General features: G+C 38.9%; 2 protein-coding genes across 5 annotated transcripts; both read left to right on the top strand.

Annotated features, from left to right (window-relative positions):
* Positions 1-106: 106 nt before the first annotated feature.
* On the top strand, positions 107-21,520 carry actn2b (actinin, alpha 2b). Of its 3 annotated transcripts, XM_042010105.1 has the most exons (21): positions 107-418; positions 4,226-4,340; positions 4,453-4,572; positions 4,681-4,767; positions 5,779-5,866; positions 6,128-6,206; positions 8,772-8,853; positions 10,689-10,774; positions 11,024-11,116; positions 11,354-11,584; positions 11,815-11,962; positions 12,307-12,457; positions 16,280-16,388; positions 17,072-17,212; positions 17,307-17,489; positions 17,745-17,879; positions 18,178-18,357; positions 18,564-18,710; positions 19,400-19,465; positions 19,551-19,709; positions 19,887-21,520. In XM_042010105.1, exons 1-21 carry the CDS (start codon positions 290-292, stop codon positions 20,043-20,045), a joined length of 2,688 nt encoding a protein of 895 aa, XP_041866039.1. In that variant the 5' UTR covers positions 107-289; the 3' UTR covers positions 20,046-21,520. The 3 variants fall into 3 exon arrangements, with proteins under 3 accessions (XP_041866039.1, XP_041866040.1, XP_041866041.1); XM_042010106.1 differs by lacking the exons at positions 107-418; positions 4,226-4,340; positions 4,453-4,572; positions 4,681-4,767; positions 6,128-6,206 and having other exon boundaries at positions 5,803-5,866; XM_042010107.1 differs by lacking the exons at positions 107-418; positions 4,226-4,340; positions 4,453-4,572; ... (1 more) ...; positions 5,779-5,866; positions 6,128-6,206 and adding an exon at positions 7,816-7,878.
* On the top strand, positions 13,808-15,650 carry LOC121655457 (basic salivary proline-rich protein 2-like). 2 transcript variants are annotated; one of them, XM_042010109.1, is made up of 4 exons: positions 13,808-13,869; positions 13,995-14,050; positions 14,175-14,383; positions 14,507-15,650. In XM_042010109.1, the coding sequence occupies exons 1-4, from the start codon at positions 13,847-13,849 to the stop codon at positions 15,563-15,565; spliced, it is 1,347 nt and encodes a 448-aa protein (XP_041866043.1). In that variant the 5' UTR covers positions 13,808-13,846; the 3' UTR covers positions 15,566-15,650. The 2 variants fall into 2 exon arrangements, with proteins under 2 accessions (XP_041866043.1, XP_041866042.1); XM_042010108.1 differs by having other exon boundaries at positions 14,175-15,650.
* Positions 21,521-21,572: the final 52 nt, after the last annotated feature.

Here is a 21,572-nt window from a genome sequence, read left to right as displayed (position 1 = left end):
TGGTTTGGGTGGGGTTGAGTGATGGGGAATTTGAGGGAAGGTATGAAGTTACCACGTCACTGCCCAGTACTAAATGAGACATTTGCCCACCCGTGGCCACCAGGGCTAGACGTTGCGTCAGGTCGGTTGGACAAGGGCAAGCGTGGGTGAGAGAGACCGAGCAGCAGCGACTCTGAGACGAAAAAATCAGGGAGCTATCCCGTTCTCAGCATTACTTCATCAGCTACATCTGAACGGATAACGCGTTTGAGTTTCGTGGGGAAAAAACAAAAACATAAATAACGGCACAATGATGATGACCCAGATGGAGACAACGGTGCACTATGATAACGGTTACGAGGATGAGTACATGATACAGGAGGACGAATGGGACAGGGACATGTTGCTGGACCCTGCCTGGGAGCAACAGCAGAGGAAAGTATGTCAGACTTTTTTAATACGAAAAACTGTCAGCTAATTAAACTTACACACTAGTAAAAAAAAAAAAAAAAAAAACTAAATAAAAAACTTAAGTTTTTTTCTTAACCGAGAAAGTGGTATAATCTCTTAAAGTATATTTTAATGCACGTATTTAAGTGTTCAGAAGCACTAATAAGTTTGTTACAGCAGCTAAGTAACTTCCGGTCCGGCCTTTATCATATTAAAACACCTGTTGCTATCGCTAAGTAAAACTAATAAAGAGTGACGAATTAATGTAATTCGGCTCATTGTGATGATGTAGGATGTAAAAACAACTCACAGTTACTTTAGGAGTAGCTAGTGGGAATAAATCACTCAACTGTCAGACAGTACTATGATGGTTGCCAAGATATGCAACTAATTCATGGTTCCTGGTTTCATCACATAAATATACAAGAAACAAACACTATACAATCAATATAAGATATAGGATGAGCACAAAAACCATCCACCATAAGAGTCTGTGTCAACCAAGAGAAGCAAATCAATCCCCAGAATGAGACATAAAATATCAAGAAAGACATACAAAATCATTAGTTTTAGAATTTCACCCAATCTACTGAAAATGACCTAAATGAGACTAAAAGTGGCCCAAAGTTGACATGAAAGAGATGCAAACATATGACAATGACACAAAATTGCTAAATGAAATGCAAACAACCTCTAAGATTTAAAAAAAAATAGCGAAGGTGAGACACAGCAACCACAAAGAGATGCAAAATGATGATGAAAAGAAACAAAGGGGAACAATTTAACCAGTCATTCCTAAACAAACAACACAGATACAAACAACAAAAATGTATGCCGACAGTGATCACATATGTAATGTAGTGAGACAGAAAACAACCAAGATACATTAACAACAGCAAAACAAAAGTAAGCAATTAAACTAACTATAAGGTTATTATATCTTCTTGTGGCTCATGCAATTTGAATGTTTTACTCAGAGTAATAGTTTTACATCTAAGGAGCTACACTGAGAAAAAGCATAGCTTTCTGAAATGTCAGACGCCAGAGCAAGGACCGTGAAATATCCAGGTGCTTATTACCTGTAAGAAAAAAAAAAAAAACCCTCACGTGTTCTTTATTATGAAGAATGACATCACTCAACTTCCGGTGGAGTCCTACTTAAGTGCGGCGGACTTAACTCAGCCTGGGTGCAGAGAGGGCAGCTTGACGGACGGATGCGGCGGGTACCAGCTAACAATAGGTGTACCTTCCAGCGGCTCTCCAAGCTGCTGCCTCTCCACTGATACGTGCGGAATGCGAGCTGTCAACAGATGCTTTTAACACACGATGACGCTCTTGGGATTAGAATGAACGCTGCATCTAATTTTAACCTTGGGACCAAAAGGCACTATAGTAGGGTTAATCCAGTGTCCTTGGCGCGGAATTCTTTTGTTTATAGAAAACACGCAGATATATTGTACCAGCACCAGCTCAACTCAATATAGCCTCGGCCTCTCACAGTTGGTTTTAGGGCTTTAATATTTGACTTGGGCCTTAAACTCCAGCTCTATCAGAGACTATCAACTCTTTGCCCTCTATAACCTCATGTGGCCCTCTCAGGGATGAATGACAATGTGTTTATTTTTGGCAACAGAAGGCAGCAACATGATACCACGTCTCCCTTCCATAAACACTACATTTTTTCTGTGCTCATTTATTTCTTTACTGATTATAATTTGGAAATGGAAGTGCTCATTGGAGAGTGTTTTTCTGCTGTGATGGATGTGCAAAATTAACAATTGGTGATGGTTTAATTGAGTAATGTAGTGCTTCCTTTTGGGCACTGCTGTGGGCTCCAGCCACACAGATATCCCAGTGATCAATAACGTTGCCAAATCACTTTTGTTTTCTCCTTTAAGGTCTTTTTCTTTGTCACTTTGAGTAATTTTACTTTTATCAAACCACAATGAAGGGGGCTTCTTTCAAAACCTGTGGAAAAGCCGTGGTAGTTTTTCTTTGCTGCTTATATGGATCTTTTCTCATTCTGTTGTCTGACACATACAAGTTTATCAGGGATGGATAAGCAGTCCATTGACCTTTCATGTTGTAGAGACAGAACCAGGTCTGTGTTGCCAGGGGACTGTGTCTCATTAGGTGAAAGAGTACAAGTCTAAAGAATACATGCATTGATTATGTTCTATAGAAGAAACACAAGGGAACAATATGATTCATCGATGAGGTTAAGCCTCTCCAAAATTTGAAACATCTAGTTAAACATTTTCCATCCTCCCAGACACAGACCTGCCAGCCTCTCCCTTAGTGAGGCCCCAAAGGCATCAGTCAGTCTAGTAGCAGGGGTTGGTCTTCTCTGGATGTGATTCATGAATATTTTTAACTTTAATCGTCACCGGGCAGCAGTGCTGCAGCGCTTAGGGGTGCTTGGAAAGTGGGCAATAGTGTTCTGCGACTGTGGTCGAGTCCAATTTGGAGGACCAGCAGGCCACGCTTTTTTTAAACAAGGAGGACAGCAGTACAATGTCACATACAGCCCGGGGGCTCAGTGTGTGGAATGTGAAGGGCCTTCACTCTAAAGCCTGTAATATTCTGCTTTTGCACCAGCACCCAAAGGGGGAAGCTTGAGTGACTGGCTGAGCACCCACATACAGTCCCACTGGGAGCAAAGACATTTAAGTGCTAAAATAAAACATCACTTTGCTAAATTTGTATATGTGCAAATAAAAAAAGTGTTCAAATTAAATTTTCAAGCTGTGCGTATTTTGCTGCCTCCTATAGAACACTGAACTTAAAACAGTCAAATAAAGTTATAGAATCCAAACTGAAGTGAAGCTAAATGTGTAATTGTAAAGCTAGCATATGTTTCCATCTTTTCCTGAATGTTAACTCTGTAATAAACCATAAAGAAACACGTATTCAGATTTAACTGTTTGTAAATGTGAGAGGTTGTGGAAGTGTCAACAGCTGCACAGCTTTACAATCTGTTGATCAGGGCATGAATGTAAACACATCTTATACAACAGACATTAACATATATGACACCACATTAAATCAGTTAAATCAACTATTTTTTTCTAATCTTCTCTGTCATCCATTCCCTCCTGTCGTCATACCTCTCCACACGAACGCATGTAAACAGCACACATGTCAGAGCTATCTCCTCACAGCTGTAGCACATCAACGTCATAATATAAGTGGCAAAATAGCAACAGAAAGTGACGCTAAAGGAAAACTTGTTCTGTATCTGTGTGACATTTTCCCTCATGTGGGCATGGCGAGACGTTTTGACGTTTTTGCTCTCGGTCTCTTATCGTGAGCCACAACAGAGCAGTCTAAATTTAACACCTTATATCGGCTGGAATGTGCTCTGGTCGGCTCCCGGCTTTCATCTGTACAGTACTGAGTGTCTCTGAACTCTGCTGTTGGCTATTGGGAGACTTTACAAAAATAGGGGAAAGATAATGATCCTGTCTTAACTTGATTTACAGTATTTCAGGATGCCACATACAGTACATTTGTTCTGATCCGCTTTAGCTGTGGAGCTATTTAGGAAAAGTTTAAATTGGATGCTGATGGTTAACCTGGTCAAAGAGGTCGACAGCTTGAGGATTCAGTGCTGTTAAGATGTTACCTCTGAATTTGTTTAGGTTTACCGTGCTTATAGTGTAATTTCTTCTGTCTAAAGGAGACTTTAAATTGTCTCTTTCTTTTAAAAACAAATGAACAGAATTGGAAAAAAAATACTATTGTCATGTCCTAAAATTTGTGAATTTATCTAACCTGGGAATCCCATTCCTGTTAGACCTTCACAGCCTGGTGTAACTCTCACTTGAGGAAAGCTGGTACGCAGATTGAAAACATTGAGGAGGACTTCAGAAATGGATTAAAACTCATGCTCCTCCTGGAAGTCATCTCAGGTTAGAGCACTACTGGAATATATTACGTTTCTTGTTTTCAGACCTCAGTGATTGCTTGTTTTCCTTTGTGTTATTGTTTGTCTGACTCTTTCACATGATATTCTGTTTGCAGGAGAAAGATTACCCAAGCCAGACAGAGGGAAGATGCGTTTTCACAAGATTGCTAATGTCAACAAAGCTTTGGAGTTCATAACAAGCAAAGGAGTGAAACTGGTCTCCATTGGAGCTGAAGGTACTTTATATTTCTTGTAAATTTTGTTCATCTGTGAATGAAAAGTTTGAGATTAACTTCATTTTATACTCCTCTGCAGATTGTTTGTAACTGTGTTTTGTATTTCAGAGATTGTGGATGGAAATGTAAAGATGACTCTAGGAATGATTTGGACCATCATCCTCCGCTTCGCCATTCAGGACATATCTGTGGAAGGTGAGAACATCAACAATTACAGATATTGTGTCCAAATTTGCACACCTAAAGCTCAGAAGAGACATGCTTTACCGTACACTCCCAGAAAATGAAGTCTTTATACCTTATAAAGAATAGTGTTGTACCTCTGGTCTTTATAAGATTTAATTAAATGATTATAATTAATTATAATTATAAGGTACAAACTGCACTGTTGAGGGTACAACAGCATTGACAATTCTTTGTACCCCTAAAGGTAGAATTAGAGGGTGTATGATTAAAACAGATTAAACAGTCAAGGAACTGGCTCAGAGTCATACCTTTTTTATTTTTACAAGTGTTTCCAATTTTCAGAATTGCTTTAAACTGATTCCTGATAAAAAATATAAATGAATTTGAAGATGCATGGCTTTGGCTCTGGTACAGCCTCTTCTCTCTCTTTGTGCAGTTTGAACAATATCCTGCCCACAGCACAATCTGATTGGGCACACCACGAGTTATAGGTTATCAGTGCTAACGGCTACTGTGCCACAGATAAACAAATTTATTCTTTCAAAAACTTTATTTAAATTAGTTTTTTTTTTTTACTTAAATCAGTAACCAGGGAACGCTGCTGGAAGCCCCTTTGCATTGTTGGATTTTCTCCTGGTGTTTCAGCTTCCTCCCACAGTCTAAAAACATGCACGTTAGGTTAAGTGGTAATCCTAAACTCCTCCTTGGATTGTTTGTCTTGGTGATGGACTTTTTCAGGGTCTACCCTGCCTTTCATTAGATGGTAATAGGGATAGGCTCCAGTCCCCCCTCCCACACCCCTTCATTGGAATAGTGGGTTTAGGCAATGGATGGATGGATAGTATTTTTATCTTTACAATTTCAGGGCTTTATCAGTCCTGAAAACAGATGCACTGGTTTAACTTTTACAAGAGAAAGGGGTTTTTGTTTACATGAACACCATGAACCAGTAGAGAACAGCTTCGTATTATGTTCCGTTAATAATAAAACTACAAGTTTATGGGAATTCTGTCTCAACAGAAACATCTGCCAAGGAAGGTCTTCTTCTCTGGTGTCAAAGGAAGACTGCCCCTTACAGGAATGTTAATGTCCAAAACTTCCATGTCAGGTGAGCGTTAACCAATAAACTGCTTCCTGTGTTTTTTTTTTCTTTTAATTGTTCTTTGGTTGCAGATGTTGTTAAATCTGAATATTGGTGTTAGTCTGACTTCAGCTGACTTCAAACAACAGAAATATCACAACCTGAGTGTGACATTTGGCTGCAACCAAGTGCTGTTATACCATTTTTTATTAATGCTGAAACTGGACACCAGAAGTCTTCCCTCTCTGAACTGACATGTTGGTTCTCTCTGCTTATTGGCTGGTGAAGCTGGAAGGATGGCCTGGCCTTCTGCGCCCTGATTCATAGGCACAGACCCGACCTCCTCGACTTCTCTAAGCTCAACAAGGTGTTGTGTGGTTCCACCCATAACCAGGATGCTGTGTTTAGCCCAGCACACTAACACACGGATTTTCAAGAAATTAACACATATGATGCAGTGTGAACTGATTAAATGGTGCACACAAAGAAAACAGAATAATCTGAGATAATATGTGTTTATTTATATTTTGAAACACTGAAAAAAACTAGTCATGTCCTCTTTTTCTCCGTTTATAACTCACCTGCGGTGCTCACCTGTTTCTGTTTCATTACGTAATTAATATACAGATTATTTAGTGTTTGATTCAAAGGCAATTATAACTAACAATTGAACTTGAATTATTTTGTTGGGACTGTTGCTCCTTATAATTACAAAAAGTAGGCTGTCTAAAGGGACTCAACTCTAGTTTAATTTATGCGTGTTATTTTGCTAATGGTTATAATGCTACTCTAATTTAAGGATGTCTCATCCTCACAGCAGAATGTTTTTATCCTAATTGCATTCACTTAGTCTCTCCTCATGCTTCATTATTCCTAAGCAGAGCAGTCAGTTTATAATTCAGTCATGATGAGCATAAAAAAGACTGCTGCATTTAGTTTGAACCATGCTTTTGTGCAACCTCACTGTATCCATCCCAAGATTGGATTTAATGATGAAAATATGTGGCCTTTCACCCTAAAGTGACTTTTTTCATGCATTTGGATAGCCAGCATTTCACATATTACTTGAGCTGTATGTGTCTGCAGGAAAAACATCCACATCTCATTTAAATGTCCTGGTTTAATAGATGCCCAGGATTTTCAGTGCAAAAACAGATGGGGGCCTCAGTGAGCTGCTTATTTACAGCTTATTTGCAAAGCTAGAGAGCATTTTGACACCCCTGTCCACATCTGTCAAGACATAATAAAACACAGGCAAATCACCCTTTACCTCCTGGAAGAAGGTGCTGTCTTAGCCTGATGGAAAGGCCAAGCCTGCTGCTGCAATATTGCAGGTGTCAGTCTTCTGCTTTGAAGTGTGATATAAAGCAGCTTGTCCTCTTTTCAGATCCCTCACCATATAAATGTTGCCAGTGAGGTTTCATGGGGATTTTTAGCCTAAAAATATCATTTTAAACAAAATTTATTAATGTTTAATTAGCAATGTGTATTTAGAAGAACCTGCATAACTGACCTCAAATAGTAACATTTACTTTACCCAGGCCAACTGTGTCTTCGTACGGTAAATGTATAGCGGGGAAACACTGTGGCTGAATATAGAGAGTGACATTCATTTGTTTTGGAAAGGGAGGCACTTTTCAGCACGCAACTCAATGGCGTGACACAGACTTGACCCTGAACATTTCCAGAAACATGAGCTGTAGTCCTTGCAGAGCTCAGGCTAAGCTTTACCTCTTCTGTCACGCTGTGTTCCCTAGTTACAGGCATCTGGTCCTCATAAATATAAGTAAGATGCCTATAGAATAATGACTGTGATATTTACTTGTCAAATCTTGTGTAGCTCTCCAAGGATTGTGCCAATTTCATAATTAGGACTGGATGTACCCTATGTAATTTCTTTCCACTACCTTTTCTTCACTTAGCCTGTGTGTTTGACATACATATTTACCTGTATAATCACACTTTGACTTCTCAGTTGTGCTCATGCTGCCAGGAGACAGTTGTATTGTGAGCCAGGCAGCTGCTGAGTCTGGCTCCAGGTGAGCATGTTCATTAAACTTGTTACACCCTGCTGAGACATCTCTGGTCAGGCTCAGTCTCTAATGGTGGGGATATCCTTCTGTTCATCCCTCTGTTTATCCCTCTATCCCACTGGTTTATCATTCATCCATCCATCTATCTGTCTCTGCACTGGATCTGTGAGCAGCTGGTGGTGTCATGTGACGTGCCACCCACCTGCTACCTTTATGGAAAAGCTGCACAGGGACAGGGACAATAGCACCAGCATGATAGCATGATCTCTTTACCTGGCTGCCTTAGCAGCAAAGGTTTTGATGTCAGCTGTCAACTTAGTGGACCAATCCCTTGATTTCTACTCCCAGAGATGCGTGAGGAGGAAAGTCCTGAATACATTTTGACACTTCAAAAGATATCAGATGTACATTTAAGCATTTTAAATGGAGTAAACTGGAGTAATATAAGTTAAATATTTGATCACAGTTTCACATGAATGAATTAGTCATGTAAGTAATTATAAAGCAGAACTTAGCAATTAAATAAGATTAATAGATGTGAAGTTTTGCTTTTCAGTTATTATTTCCAATCTCAAAGATATTGGTTTTGGATTATGAAGACTATTATATCAGTTACTTAATCCAAAATCATTTATAAATGTAACAGATTAGAAAAAATGAGCAACTAAAAGTTGACTTTCCTGTGAAGTCCTTGTTCGTTTTACATGACTTGTAAATCTCATGACTATACAAAAGCTCAATACAGTCTTTGAATTCCTTTTAATATGCATGTGAGGTACTGTATGAATGGAAAGCTTTAACAAAGGAGTTTATATCCTCAGTTGCATGTGGAGCAGCTCATTGGCATTTTAAGTTTGACATGGCTGTGCAATGACATAGAATTTGGTTTTTGCTCTTAGGATGATCCTCTGGGGAACCTGAACCTGGCTTTTGACATAGCTGAAAAACACCTGGACATTCCCAAGATGCTGGATGCAGAAGGTAATGTGTCTAATATAAATAAAGATTATTAGGCAGACTACAGCACTGTGCAAAAGTCCTAAGCCACCCCTGATTTTTTATATATCTTTTAGACTTAGGCCTTGTACACACATAAAGATTATCAGGCTGTTTTTGTTCCCAATTTTGCCCCTTCCCAAGCAAGGACGGCAAATGCCTGATTATTTTGAGTCTTATAAGATTTTCCTATAAAATGATAATTTTGTCTGAGGTGTGTTAAGAGCAAATTTGCCCCGATAATCGGCTCCGAAACGGGTTGTGGCCGATGACTCCTGAATTGTGACTCTTTGGATTGTGACGTGAACTGAATGTAGCCAATCAGAGAGCGAGCTGACTGGGGAACAAGGAATTATAGTCCGTCTTCAAGCTGTCTCCAGTCTATTAATTTTTTCAGTTCTGGCTTTCTGTGTTAACAATAGTCCCAAGACCACCATCATTCCCTCGTCTTGTAAATCCGCTTCCATGCTGTGTGTTGTGATTTCCGGTTGATGCTATGTTTCTTCAAATCAAATCAAATCAAATCAAATCAAATCAAATCAAATCAAATCAAATCAAATCAAATCAAACTTTATTTAAAAAGCGCTTTTCATGCTGAAGGCAACACAAAGAGCTTTACATGATAAAAAAAAGCAATTCATGCATATTAAAAGTAAAACAAGCCTTTACACACATCAAAATAGATTACATAACAATTAAATTATACACACACACACACACAAAACAGCACCGTGATAATGGAAAGAGGCCTCGCCTGTTTTGGTTGCTTACTGTTGGAACAACTAAAAGGCCGGTACCAGAGGACCCCAGAGGGTTCAAAATTTAAAAGAAGGTCCGATAAATAAGAAGGCCCAAGACCATTAAGACATTTATAATTTCATTTTTCATTTTTGTTAGATCATGTTTGGTCACACAAGATTTCTGGCTCGGAGGACTAAATTGTAGATCAGTTGCGGGATGGCATCGTTATGTGTGTGTTGTTCTGTGATGAGATTATCAGAACACACCACACACAGTACCATCAAAACTGTTAAATGCCTGATTTTTTATCTTCATATGTGGGGTCTCGAACAAATAAAAAAATCTCATCAGATTAAAAAAAAACTTATGTGTGTACCAGTCCTTAGACTCACTTATTATCTTTTAAAGTGGTCTGGAGGATAGTTCTGTAGACCTTTTAAAGGCCTTTTAAAGTTTTTCTTTGGAAATTAGCTGCTTTTTTACCAAATGGAGGACAAACGAAGGAGTATGCCAAAAAACAAACAAACAACAACAACTAAAAAACAAAAACAAACAAAAAAAAAACAACACTACAGCAGATAACCAGTATCTGAAAATAAATTTCTTAAGAAACAGAAAACATAAATCCAGGAAATCCTAATATAGGAAAGCCAACATCCAAAGAACAGCTTTGAAATGTCTTTCAAGAAGCCTGGAGAACTTCTGAAGATAACTCAGAAAAATTACAAGAAATCTTCATCAGACAGGGTTGAAGAAGCCTGTTAGATTTATTCAACCTCTAGTCATGCCATATATACTTTCATTTATGTTTTTATAAATCACATTTGCTTTTTTGGCTATAAACTAATAAATGGATGTTTATTTTAGATGATAATATTTATATGTCCTCATGTTTCTGGTGCATAACCATATGTTTTAGCAAAGAGCTTAAACATCAGGAAAATAAATTGTAAGCCAAACAAAGTATAACTGTGATAAATGTGGCAAGTCTGCTCTCTTCTATTCTCCAAATTAGCTGTAGTTTCTGCTTGTGTCTCTCTTTCTGGCATCTTGACCTCCCCTCACTCTTGATGCTGCAGATATCATCAACACCCCCAAGCCTGATGAGAGAGCTATCATGACCTACGTGTCTTGCTTTTACCACGCTTTTGCTGGAGCTGAACAGGTATCGAAGTTGAATTTGTTTCGTTCCCTTTAACTGTTTTTTTGATGATCTTTGTACCAATGTTTTCTGAGAACACAATCAGGTGCAGCAGTCTATTGTGACTTTAATTTGAAAATGGCTTGTCGATCAGCAAATGTGCTGTAAAGATAATAGTTTTTCATGATATATTAAAAAGAGATCCATTGGGGTGAGTCCTGCTGTCTTACTCTCCTGATTTAATTACATTATTTTCATGCCCTGTGCTTTCAGGCAGAGACAGCTGCCAACAGGATCTGTAAGGTGCTTGGTGTAAACCAAGAAAACGAGAAACTGATGGAAGAGTATGAAAGACTGGCCAGTGAGGTAAAGTTTCTGTTAAGAAATATATGATTCTTTTAATGAATCTTTGTTTATAATGGTAATATCACCACATGCTCAAAATAAAACCACAAAATTCAGATCAAAAAGTATCTTTCTTATCTCCACTAATGTATCCTATTGATGTAATTAGCTGATTCCCATCTACAGAAATAAGAATCTGTTCTAATGTGGAGCTTTTTCCTTCTCCACCTTGTCCCATATTGTCATTGTCTTTCCCAGCTGCTGGAGTGGATCCGCTGCACCACTCCCTGGCTGGAGAACCGGACTCCTGAGAAGACCATGGCAGAGATGCAACGAAAGCTGGAGGACTTCAGGGACTACAGACGCCAGCACAAGCCCCCTAAAGTGCAGGAGAAATGCCAGCTGGAGATTAACTTTAACACCCTACAGACCAAGCTGCGCATCAGCAATCGCCCTGCTTTTATGCCCTCTGAAGGGAAGATGGTTTCTGTAAGCCACAAGCTCAAACTTTTTCTCTGGTTGTAATATATAATAAAAAAAAAAAGTTTTTAAACATTTTTAACCACTTTCTATGTTGAGTCTCATGGACAATATTTCCTTTCTCTCTTTTTCCAACCAATGTAACATTTATTGTTAAAATATCCTTCTTTAGGAATAATTCAAAAACTCTTGTGTAAGTAAAATTAAAATGTGATTTTCTGTTTTCATTGTGTGCACAGGATATAACCAGTGCATGGCAGGGCCTGGAGCAGGCAGAGAAAGGCTTTGAGGAGTGGCTCCTCACAGAGATCCGTAGATTGGAGAGGCTGGACCACTTGGCAGAAAAGTTCCGCCAAAAAGCTACCAGTCATGAAAACTGGGCCAATGGTTAGTTTGATTTGAACATTTAGATTATAAAATGCATTCATGCTTACTATTCAGTTTTTTCAGGTCTATAGGTCTGATTGTTTATCTGTTCATATTGATTTATGAGGTCTTTGTGTATCTACATCCATCTGTATTTCTCAGCCTGTTTCTCAGTGTTTCTTTTAACTCTAGGGTTTGTTTAGGATTCTTAATGAGATGTAATTAAAGGTTTTAGAGTCTGTCCAATGCAATCAACTGGTCATGGATTGCAACAGGATATTCTCTACATCTGCAATGACTAAATAAGGCCTGTGTTTTAGTTGAAACCTATTAATTACATTTTTCTTTCTCTTATGCAATATCAGGTAAAGAAGTGATCCTATCCCAGAAGGACTATGAAACAGCCACTTTGACAGAAATCAGAGCACTGCTTCGAAAACATGAGGCCTTTGAGAGTGACTTGGCAGCCCATCAGGACAGAGTGGAGCAGATTGCTGCCATTGCACAGGAGCTAAAGTATGCACCCACTGTAGCAGATGCTTGCAATTTTCTGGAGACTCCAATCCAGTCCAGCTTTATTTATAAAGCACTTTAAAACAAACCACACTGGACCAAAGTGCTATAAAGAAAATTAAAGTAAAAGGCACAAATAATAGTTATAAGAGCAGACACATGACATAAAATCAAAAATACTTTATTAATCCTTTGCAGGGAAATTCATGCTTTTTTTTTTTTTTTTTTTTTTTTTTTTTTTAAATAAAACAAGTGTAAAGATAAAACACATTAAAACAGACCTACGTCACAAAATAAAACTTGAAGCACTCTGAGAGCACAGACCTCTGCCAAGCCATAGGGTCACTCACCTGAGAAAAACCTCAAAAGGCCCAACATACTTCAAGCTAATATCATTATCTATTTCCATAATCAGGATAGATGCCACAACTCTCATTTAGAATCATTGGCTCTGGAAACATATCCCTAGACACCGAGATGAAGCAAATGTAACATCTACCATGATGCCATTTTATATATATATATATATATATATATATATATGTATATATTGCCAGTGTTTCTGAGCAATATCTGTTGAATTAGAAGCTGTAATGGTAAAATTATCCCTATCTCCCAAAAGTAAGGAATCCTATTAAAAAATTCCTGCATCCAGACTGTGATCCAGTTCACTAATCACACATTAATCACAAATTAATCAATAATTAGTTTTTTATTCCATTTTGGAGACCTCCTGAAAATGTCATCAAAATCCACCCATTACTGTTTAAATTATGACAGACAGATAAACTAACACAGCTGAAAACAACCTCCGTCTTGGCGGAAAGAACAATGTAAAATCAGAAGAAGGAGGATAATAGTAAAGTAAACTTTTGCAGTCCTGTTTTCTATTTCTCTCTTGTTAGTATGATTCTAAGAGATAATTGGAAGTAGACACTATAAAACCTATACCCATGACTGCCTGGTTTAATTACGTTTATGACAATCAATAAATATATGCATGGCACTGTGCTGTTTTTACATAAAGCATGCGAGAATTCAGAGGTTAAAAAAAAAGAAAAAATATCTTCTGTTTTGTGTATTCACATCAAAAGTAAAAGTAAACTTTAAACTGATATTTTTGATGGAGATGATTGAGATGACTGCTGCTGGGCAAAACAAAGTTTCCAGACTCTGGTAGATTTTTCTTTTATTTAAAATGTCATTGAATTAAACCAGAACAAAAAGCAGAAAGGTGTGGCCGACGAGCATGCTAGCGTTTTCAATCAGCAGTCAATGAGAGAGACCTGTGCATAGTTAACTTCTCATTATGGGCTTGGTCACAAAGTAACCCTGTTTAATATTTAACTGGCACTCTGAAGAAGGAAGGAAGTGGTTCAACTGACATGGAAAATGGCTTCTTGGAGCTTTTCAAGGTATGTGAGGCTCTGTTTGATTTAATGACTTTTTTTTGTTTGCTTTAATGAATCATATATTAAAGTTTTTACCTTAAAGTTTGTAACCATACTGTTTTTGGTTTTGTTTTGTTTTTTTTTTTCAGCCAGTTGATCCTCATTGCTCTTTTAAGCTGGAATGCCTACTCTTATCCTACCAAAGGTAAGGCAACATCTTGCAAACTAACTATACTAAAGTGCTTCTTTAATTTGATTAAGAGTGTGTGCCTAACAATCTTTCAAGCTCTTGGCTAACTTAATTTTACCAAATTGCTTCCCCTCTACAGGCCAGGCCCAGCACAATGTTAAGGGTCCTTCCAGCATGGTGCAGAATCCTGGTTTCCAGAATACATTCCCTCATTACTTTCACCCTAGGACCAGCAGTTCAGCTGATATTGATCCAGGTGTGGCATGGATGACCACTAAACCCACAAAGAAAGATCTGCCTAGCCCTCCCCTTGACTTGCAAGGCCCTGCAGTCTCATGGATGGCAGGTGTCCCCCAAGGAAAATGGCCTGTTCCTGCTAGTCCAGAAGGTCCTGTGTCATCGCCTGCTTATGTCTCAAGAGAACTGCCAGGTCCTTCTTCCAATCCACATGGTCCTGCTGTCTCATGGATGGCTGGTGTCCCCCAAGGAAAATGGCCTGTTCCTGCTAGTCCAGAAGGTCCTGTGTCATCGCCTGCTTATGTCTCAAGAGAACTGCCAGGTCCTCCTTCCGATCCACAGGGTCCTGCTGTCTCATGGATGGTTGTCCCCCAAGGAAAATGGCCTGTTTCTGCTAGTCCAGAAGGTCCTGTGTCATTGCCTGCTTATGTCTCAAAAGAACTGCCAGGTCCTCCTTACAATCCACAGGGTCCTGCTGTCTCATGGATGGTTGTCCCCCAAGGAAAATGGCCTGTTTCTGCTAGTCCAGAAGGTCCTGTGTCATTGCCTGCTTATGTCTCAAAAGAACTGCCACGTCCTCCTTCCAATCCACAGGGTCCTGCAGTTTTGTCGCTGGTTGGTGGTGGTGTCCCACAAGTGACTGTTCCTGCTTCTAGTCCACAAGGTCCTAGTTTGTCATGGATGGTTGGTGAGAGTTCTGAAGCGTCTCCATCCAGGTCCATGTTTGGACAAGTACCTATGAAAGACTCTACATCTGTCCAGTTGACTTCCAGCAATCAGCACAGCCCTGCTGTAAACATCTCCCCTAGTCAGACGGGAGATTTCCACTCTAACTTTGACACCAGCTTGGAGCAGGGAGCCCAAAAGGGGGTAACTGGGCAGGAAGATGGTATGCTGCCACCGCTTTCATATCCAGAACCTAACCCTCAAGGTGGTGAGTTGAGTACAACAACCTCTATCTTTGAACATGGGGACTCTGAGCAGGAAGTGGAAGGCCAGAAGTTGGCTTTGTCTCCTTATGCCTCACCTCAGATGTTCAGTCCTTTTATGGGAGGCCACATGGAGTCTGTGGGACCAGTTCCAAATCTGTTCTATCTCTTCTTGACTGGCCAACTTTCTCCTGGCACAGTCTCCCATGTCCAGACAGATTATGTGGCTGGCAGAGACCATACCACTCAGGTTGGCTATGAGGAATATCTACCTGCCACTCCTGAGAACCCTGACACCCCCAAAACCCAGGCTCCAATGGACTGGCAAACAGGTCAAGGATTTCACAGTTTAAAAGGAGTTTAGGTTACAAATGAGTGAAGGCAGGTCCGGTGATTGTTGCAGTTTACTGTTTGAAACAGAGGTTGCATTTAAATAAAAACTTTAAATGGATTCTTGCGTTTGTCTGACTCCCTCACACCCCTGCATGCATATTCTGGTTCAGATCAGAAATTAAAATGAGTATAGAACTCATTTCTCAGTACTCCACCTTACGGTTAAGTTGGCGTCTTAAGCTATTTGCTTGCATAGAAAATTGCATCACAGTATCAAGCAAACATGATTGCAGTCATAAATTTTTATTTTTTCCTCTCTTCCCCTCCAACTAGTAGGTTTACTATTGAGTGTGCTCCCTTCCAGCCAGTAAAGGTTGGTCATAAGTTGACTTGTCTTAACACTCCTTGCTTGCTTCAGTATCTTTTATGAATCGGGCAACATGTGGTTAACACTACCAGTGTTTATAGCTGGTTGCTGGCATATGACATCTATAAAGCAAAACATTATCCAGAGTCCTGGAAGCAAAGTTCCTTGACTTTGGTGAAATTGCTGCATTGCAACAGGTCCAGAAATGTACATGGACTGTGCTGTTAAACTACAATTTAATTTGTATAGTGCTGCTTTAATGTATGGCGGATTAATACAGTAAATGTTAAAGGATGTAGTTTACCCCCTGACTCTCATGCAAGGTTGGTTTGTATTCAAATCTGGGACAAATGCAGATTAAAATGGTTTCTCTTTCAGTGAGCTGGATTACCATGATGTTGCCTCTGTGAACCAACGTTGCCAGAACATTTGTGATTCATGGGACAAGCTGGGAACTCTGACTCAAAAGAGGAGAGAAGCACTGGAGGTCAGACATCAGACACACCCTTTGATTTTAGAGCAAGTGAGAGGCATATTTAAAACTTTTTGTTTAAAGCTCATTAGATTCTAAGTTTTCAAGAGTGGTGTCCCCACAAGAGTGTGCTATGGTTCCATGAACAAATGATATTGCTTCCCAAACCTTAACATAAGCACATTTAGATGTCTGTCAATGACCTGAAAAGTGAAGACATAACTGGATCCCCTCTAAAATTCCTGACCCATGTAGAAGTGTGAAATCGATGGGCAAATTGGATAAAGGAGAAATATAGTTCTGTCCAGGAAGTGACTGGCTCAAAGCCCACTAGCCACTTCTTCTGATCCATGATTGTCATTCCAGACCTGCAAATGTGTGAGGGTCTGGGAAAAGTGCCAAGGATTAACTCTGAATGACAGTGACAGGGGACTCTTTCTGTCCAACCGCCTGCTCCTGATTATACTCATGCTTGAGGGGAAGGATTGTGTCAGAAACAAGCACGCCAGATTTTTTCTTATTGGGGGGGGATTAACGTGGCAAAAACAATGTTATGCTCCCCGGCATTATTCAACAAAACAGGTCATGGGATGTTTTGGATGTGTGAGACATAAAAATGAGGACAGTGTTAAATAATGTTCCATGTACTATTTTTAATTAAGATATGAAAAGACATTTATATCCTGTGATCCTCTTAGCGCACAGAAAAGTTACTGGAGACTATTGATCAGTTATTCCTGGAGTTTGCTAAGAGGACAGCTCCTTTCAACAACTGGATGGAAGGGGCCATGGAAGATCTGCAGGACATGTTCATAGTTCATACTATTGAAGAGGTCCAGGTAAGCTTACAGTACTCCCCCCCCCCAGTAATATTTTATAGTACTGCTACTGAGTCCAAGTAAGAGTAACTTCACCATTTACTTCCTCCTCCAGAGTCTAATCGCAGCTCACGAGCAGTTCAAAGCCACTCTGCCTGAGGCAGATACAGAGAGACAGGCCATCTTGGGAATCCACAATGAGGTGCAGAAAATTTCTCAGAGCTATGGGATCAAGGCCAACATTATCAACCCCTACAGCACCATTACAACAGAGGAGCTTCTCAACAAGTGGGAGAAGGTAGCTAGAGTTTCAAAACTTATAATTTAGACAGGATGTCCTAATTATAGAGGATGGAGCATATATAGCAGAGTTTAAGTTTAATGATTGTAATAAAGAATTACTCAAAGATTTTATTACACAACTGAAGCATTGGTATCCAGTTCGGTTCAAGTGCATAATCAAAGTGTACTAACATTAGTCTGTTAAATGCTAAAGCCTTTTTCAGAGGAGTCAATTTAGCAATAATATCTAACATCTGTGTTTTCATTTTAGGTGAAGAAGCTGGTTCCTCAGAGGGATGGTGCCCTCCAGGAGGAGATGGCTCGCCAGCATGCTCATGAAAGGTTGAGAAGGCAGTTTGCTGCCCAGGCTAATCTAATTGGACCTTGGATTCAGACCAGAATGGAGGTTTGATTATGTAGACTTCATAAGAAATTTAGCATTCAATTAACAAAAGACAAAAATGGAAGATAAATATTTTCTAATTTGTCATACAAAACTGAGAAGCTGTGATGGTGACTTTTCAGCTCATTAATGTACTAAATGTAATTATACATATACAAAATTTCTTTATCATATCCTGACAGATTTTGTTTGCTGCAAGTTAATAGCTCCCTTTGCAAAGCATCAGATCTTTAGACTCACATCTAAGATCTAAATTGCTCCTAAAATTAAGTTGACCCTGTTGCATGTGTTATGTGGACAGGAAATTGGGCGCTGCTCCCTGGAGATTGGAGGCACGTTGGAGGACCAGATGACCCAGCTGAAACAAATTGAGCATGTCATTGTTGCTTATAAACCCAACATCGACAAGTTGGAGGGAGACCACCAACTAATCCAAGAATCACTTGTGTTTGACAACAAACACACCAACTACACTATGGAGGTACAGGATGGTGGAAAATGGTTACAAATATATGCACATATAGATGGAATGAACAGGAGTGCGCACATTATAAACTATAATGTCAAACTATATTTATATTTACAAATGTTTATCTGTATCAATATCAGCATAGTTGTAGATGTGCAGGTTTCATGTGCATCCATATTAGTCTTCACTGTGGTAACATTTTCTGTCCCTACATCAAGCACATCCGTGTCGGATGGGAGCTGCTCCTTACAACCATTGCCCGAACCATCAACGAGATCGAGACCCAGATCCTGACACGGGATGCAAAGGGTATCAGCCAGCAACAGATGAATGAGTTCAGATCTTCTTTTAACCACTTTGACAGGGTATAGCACTCTACCTTTTCACACCACAAAGGTCTTTTATTTATTTTTATACAAGAAAAGCCACAAAGTTATTTCTACAGTAGTCTTAACTTGTTGCAGGTTTTTCTAAAGCTGATTAAATTTTTTTGTCATTTTTAATAGAGGGTGGATAAAGATGCTAGACTTCAACCATGGATGTCATGAATTTTTGCAAATAATCTGTAACACTAGCAGTAATTGTGCAGTGGGGTGTTTAACATTATTCTATAACGTTTTTGCACTTTACAGCTCTTGTGCTGTGGTGAAACTGCAAAAAAATGGAAGCTACTATTATTCCAGTTTTATCTGTATGAATTAAATAGAGTGGCTCTACCTCACATTGCTTTGGTAACAGCCTGAAACAAATTGAAATCTCATCCAGAATCGGGCACAATATAGCTGTGTGCTGATAAGTCTTATCTTTGCATACAACTTCTTTGCACACAGTTACTTATTTTATGCTCAGAAATCTCATTCATCATTAGACCTTTCATCTTATTCCCATATCACACTTTAACAGGTAAGGTGCTTGAAATAGAGAGCAGTCTACTTGATCTTATTTATTTGAACATACAGCAGAATAAGCATCACTTAAGTAAATACTTGTATGTCATGGACTGTAATCTTTACTTTTCCCTGCTATGAACCTAAAAGTTTACATTTGGTTGTAGAAGAAGAATGGAGCCATGGAAACGGATGACTTCAGAGCCTGCCTCATCTCAATGGGTTATGACTTGGTATGGTATCTGACATTGGGTGTATGGGTCTATTCACTCTACATGCATGCAGACATTCAAATTCTTCCAATCATGCCTGTCTTAGGGAGAGGTGGAGTTTGCCCGAATTATGATGTTGGTGGATCAAAATAGTACAGGGATTGTGTCCTTCCAGTCTTTCATTGACTTTATGACCAGAGAGACTGCTGATACAGACACTGCCGAGCAGGTTGTGGCATCCTTCCGGATCTTGGCAGCTGATAAGGTATGTGTGCATTTCAGCTGCTGCAGCTTGCTGGCGTACAGGCAGATATTTTAAGCCAATGCTATTCTTGTTTAGTAATTTTCCCCAAGTATTTGCCATCTTGTCCATGTGCACAAAATGAAAAAACAAAAGGGTACTTGGATGAATTCTAAATTAAATGTTCTTTTTGCAACACAGCCCTACATACTCGTGGATGAGCTCAGGAGAGAGCTTCCTCCTGAACAAGCTGAGTATTGCATCATGAGGATGCCGCCTTACGCAGGCCCTGGAGCACCTCCAGGCGCATTAGACTACACTGCCTTCTCCACTGCCCTCTATGGAGAGAGCGACCTTTAATCTAACCAGAAAACCTCTTGTGTACTGACTATTTTACTTTTCCCCAGCATCCCTAACTATCTGCCTTTAATGTCTTTATGAAATCAAGTAACCTAAAAACACAGCAGAATAAATATGTTGAATTAAATCTAAGCCTTCATTAAAATATTTTTTGATGCATCAATCTGTCTGCAATCATGCCAATAAATGTTATGTTTCTTGGTACTGTCTTTATGTTCTCATAGGTAAAGTAAAATTGGAAAAATTAAGCCAAACTATATAAACAATTGAACAACAATCTGCCATTATAGTAAATTTATGAGACACCAGCAAGACTATAATGTTGTAGTGGTTTTATCATGAAAGAAATAGTCCTGTTTGCTTGCAGTATTCGATATTTTCATGTTTTCACAGTGTCTTTGTTCTGGGAATAAACTCTTCTGACAAGGCCTTTTGAGTTACTTAAAGTGGATTACAGTTTGTCAAAACAGTTTCAGATCCACTGCTATCCATCAATAAACAGTGGGCTCCCAAAAGGCCCCAAAAATGCATTACCAAGAGTGGAGGAAAATGGGAAACTGCATGAATGCAAAAGTAAATGTTTACAAAGGCTCAGTGGTTTCAAGGCACCAAAACACACAAGACTAAATATGCAATATTCAAATTTGGAGAAATGTAATCTAAAACATTCTCTAGCAGCAACAAATAAACTGATGCTTTCATGTACATCAGAAATATCTGTCAAAGAGCAACACATGAGTAAATGTTAGCAAGGTGATCAAATTCCCATTCACTTTAATTATTTGAGTTTGATACAAAAGAGATGATCTTGTGCTTGAGGAATGACTGTACAGCCGGACGGCTACATATCCTTTAACACATCTTTGATTACTCTGACATGTCTTTTTAGTTCAAATAAAGCATCCTCTAAACAATATTTTAACTACATGTAAGCACTTATTCTCTTGTTGCTGCTTTAGAAATGTTGGCTTTAAAATTATGCATAAACACTGTAACCATCCTTGTGTTATGTCCCTGTAAAGGAGTGTTGATTAAATATTTCAACTTGTTTCCCAGTTTTCCTTGTTGACACCTGTGAAGTCCTTATGTTACAAAATCAGGTATTTGAATACTAATTCCATCCTTGTCCACATCATACAGCTATTTGCTTTCTTTTAGTTTACTAGTGTTCAATAAATTTGAAAATAATTTCCATGTTGTCATACACAAGTAGAGTATTTGAATACACTAATAAAAATTTTCTTGTATGTGCACTTATCTCTATATTCTATTATTTGATTATTATATTCTATAAAAAACATCTTTTTGATGTTCTTAGTGAAAAAAGAATTAATAGAAACTGTGTTGAGTTCACCCTCATTTGGAAAACAATTAAAATACTGGAATTATCAAATGGGATTTTCTGTGAAGATCATTGGCCAAAAAGAAAAAAAAAAACCTAACTCAAAATAGAAGAGCAAGCTGGGAATGTAAAACAGATTTCAAAAGCAAGCAATCTACTTTAACATTTTATTTTACTGTGACTGA

This window comes from Melanotaenia boesemani, chromosome 16 (genome assembly GCF_017639745.1).
Source record: "Melanotaenia boesemani isolate fMelBoe1 chromosome 16, fMelBoe1.pri, whole genome shotgun sequence".
Taxonomy (NCBI): domain Eukaryota; kingdom Metazoa; phylum Chordata; class Actinopteri; order Atheriniformes; family Melanotaeniidae; genus Melanotaenia; species Melanotaenia boesemani.
The sequence above is the reverse complement of the archived record's forward strand: the minus strand, read 5'-3'. Positions and strand labels throughout refer to the sequence as shown.

Coding starts and splice junctions, on each gene's coding strand:
- LOC121655457 (XM_042010108.1), top strand. CDS start 13,847: ATGGCTTCTTGGAGCTTTTCAAG. Junction 13,870..13,994: donor GCTTCTTGGAGCTTTTCAAG/GTATGTGAGGCT, acceptor TTTTTTTTTCAG/CCAGTTGATCCTCATTGCTC. Junction 14,051..14,174: donor CTACTCTTATCCTACCAAAG/GTAAGGCAACAT, acceptor TCCCCTCTACAG/GCCAGGCCCAGCACAATGTT.
- actn2b (XM_042010105.1), top strand. CDS start 290: ATGATGATGACCCAGATGGAGACAACGGTGCACTATGATAACGGTTAC. Junction 419..4,225: donor GGGAGCAACAGCAGAGGAAA/GTATGTCAGACT, acceptor CATTCCTGTTAG/ACCTTCACAGCCTGGTGTAA. Junction 10,775..11,023: donor CTTTTGCTGGAGCTGAACAG/GTATCGAAGTTG, acceptor CTGTGCTTTCAG/GCAGAGACAGCTGCCAACAG.